This window comes from Perkinsus marinus, assembly GCF_000006405.1.
Source record: "Perkinsus marinus ATCC 50983 genomic scaffold scf_1104296952716, whole genome shotgun sequence".
In the NCBI taxonomy this organism is placed as follows: domain Eukaryota; phylum Perkinsozoa; order Perkinsida; family Perkinsidae; genus Perkinsus; species Perkinsus marinus.
Genome location: NW_003208806.1, coordinates 1 through 1002, shown reverse-complemented (window position 1 = coordinate 1002; position 1002 = coordinate 1). Strand labels below are relative to the sequence as shown.

Below are 1002 nucleotides of genomic sequence, written 5' to 3'. Positions count from 1 at the left end.
CAACGTGGCGTATTGGTGTGATCTATCCCACAACTATGATAAGAAGAAGGCTCTTGATACAACGAAGGCCATCAATGCTGTTTCCCATATCAAGTGCCCCGACAACAAACAGTACAAGGGAAACTCTGATAACAGGAGTATCAACTACTTCCTAAGTCTTGTCCGCTGTGAAGTGAAGCAAACAGCGCTGGGCCCTCGACTATCTTATATCTACCTATCCAACTGTCTTAGCCAGTCAGTCAAGAGGAACTTACAGATCCACTTGGAAACTACTATGGACCCGACTCTCTACTTGAACGACTATGTTCTGACACTATCACAAGCACTTGGCTATCTTCAACATAAGTACTCTCTGTCAAATTCACATGCGGAAGTCATGAGATACTTCTCTGACGTTAAGATGGACAATGGTGACATCAACATTTACGATTACCTCGACCGTATCGAATCTGCTGTTGCTATGTGTGCGAGTGTTGGCCTCCATCTACAACCCAGTCAAATCAACCTACACTATCGTGAAGGCCTCCATCCCACTCTGAGGAAGACTGCAGACGAGAACTACGCGGCCATCGATGATGTCCAACAGCTTACGCAAGCCCTACGTAGCCATATCCGCTGCAATCCAAAGCTCTACATCAGCAATGCTAATTCAAACAAGGCCCCTCCGGTATCAACTGCTACTTCTACTAAGGCTCCTAATCCCAAGCTTCCTAGGGTTGAAGACCCCGAGACTCTCAAACTCTGTCGAGAGCAAGGGATATGCTTGGCCTGGACAGCTCGCAGGCAGTGCCGCTATGCCGATAATTGCAAGTACAAGCATAGTGACGTAGCCCGTTTACTACAACACCAAAAATATGACTATCACCTGCCTCCTGGTTCTGACATGGTCTTAAGGTCTACTTTCTGTGCCGACAACAACTTCTTCATCGTTGCTGACACTGGTTGTACAAGATCAATTATATCTTGGCGACTTGCGACGGCCTTACTACAGCACTATCCTGA

At 46.8% G+C, this 1002-nt stretch overlaps 1 protein-coding gene across 1 annotated transcript; it reads left to right on the top strand.

Moving 5' to 3' along the window:
* Nucleotides 1-376: 376 nt before the first annotated feature.
* Pmar_PMAR002629 (hypothetical protein) lies at nt 377-826 on the top strand (the record flags this gene model as incomplete). The annotated part of the gene is made up of 1 exon (XM_002776934.1): nt 377-826. A coding segment is annotated over one exon (450 nt), but the record flags the coding sequence as incomplete, so codon positions are not given.
* Between the last annotated feature and the right edge of the window lie 176 nt (nt 827-1002).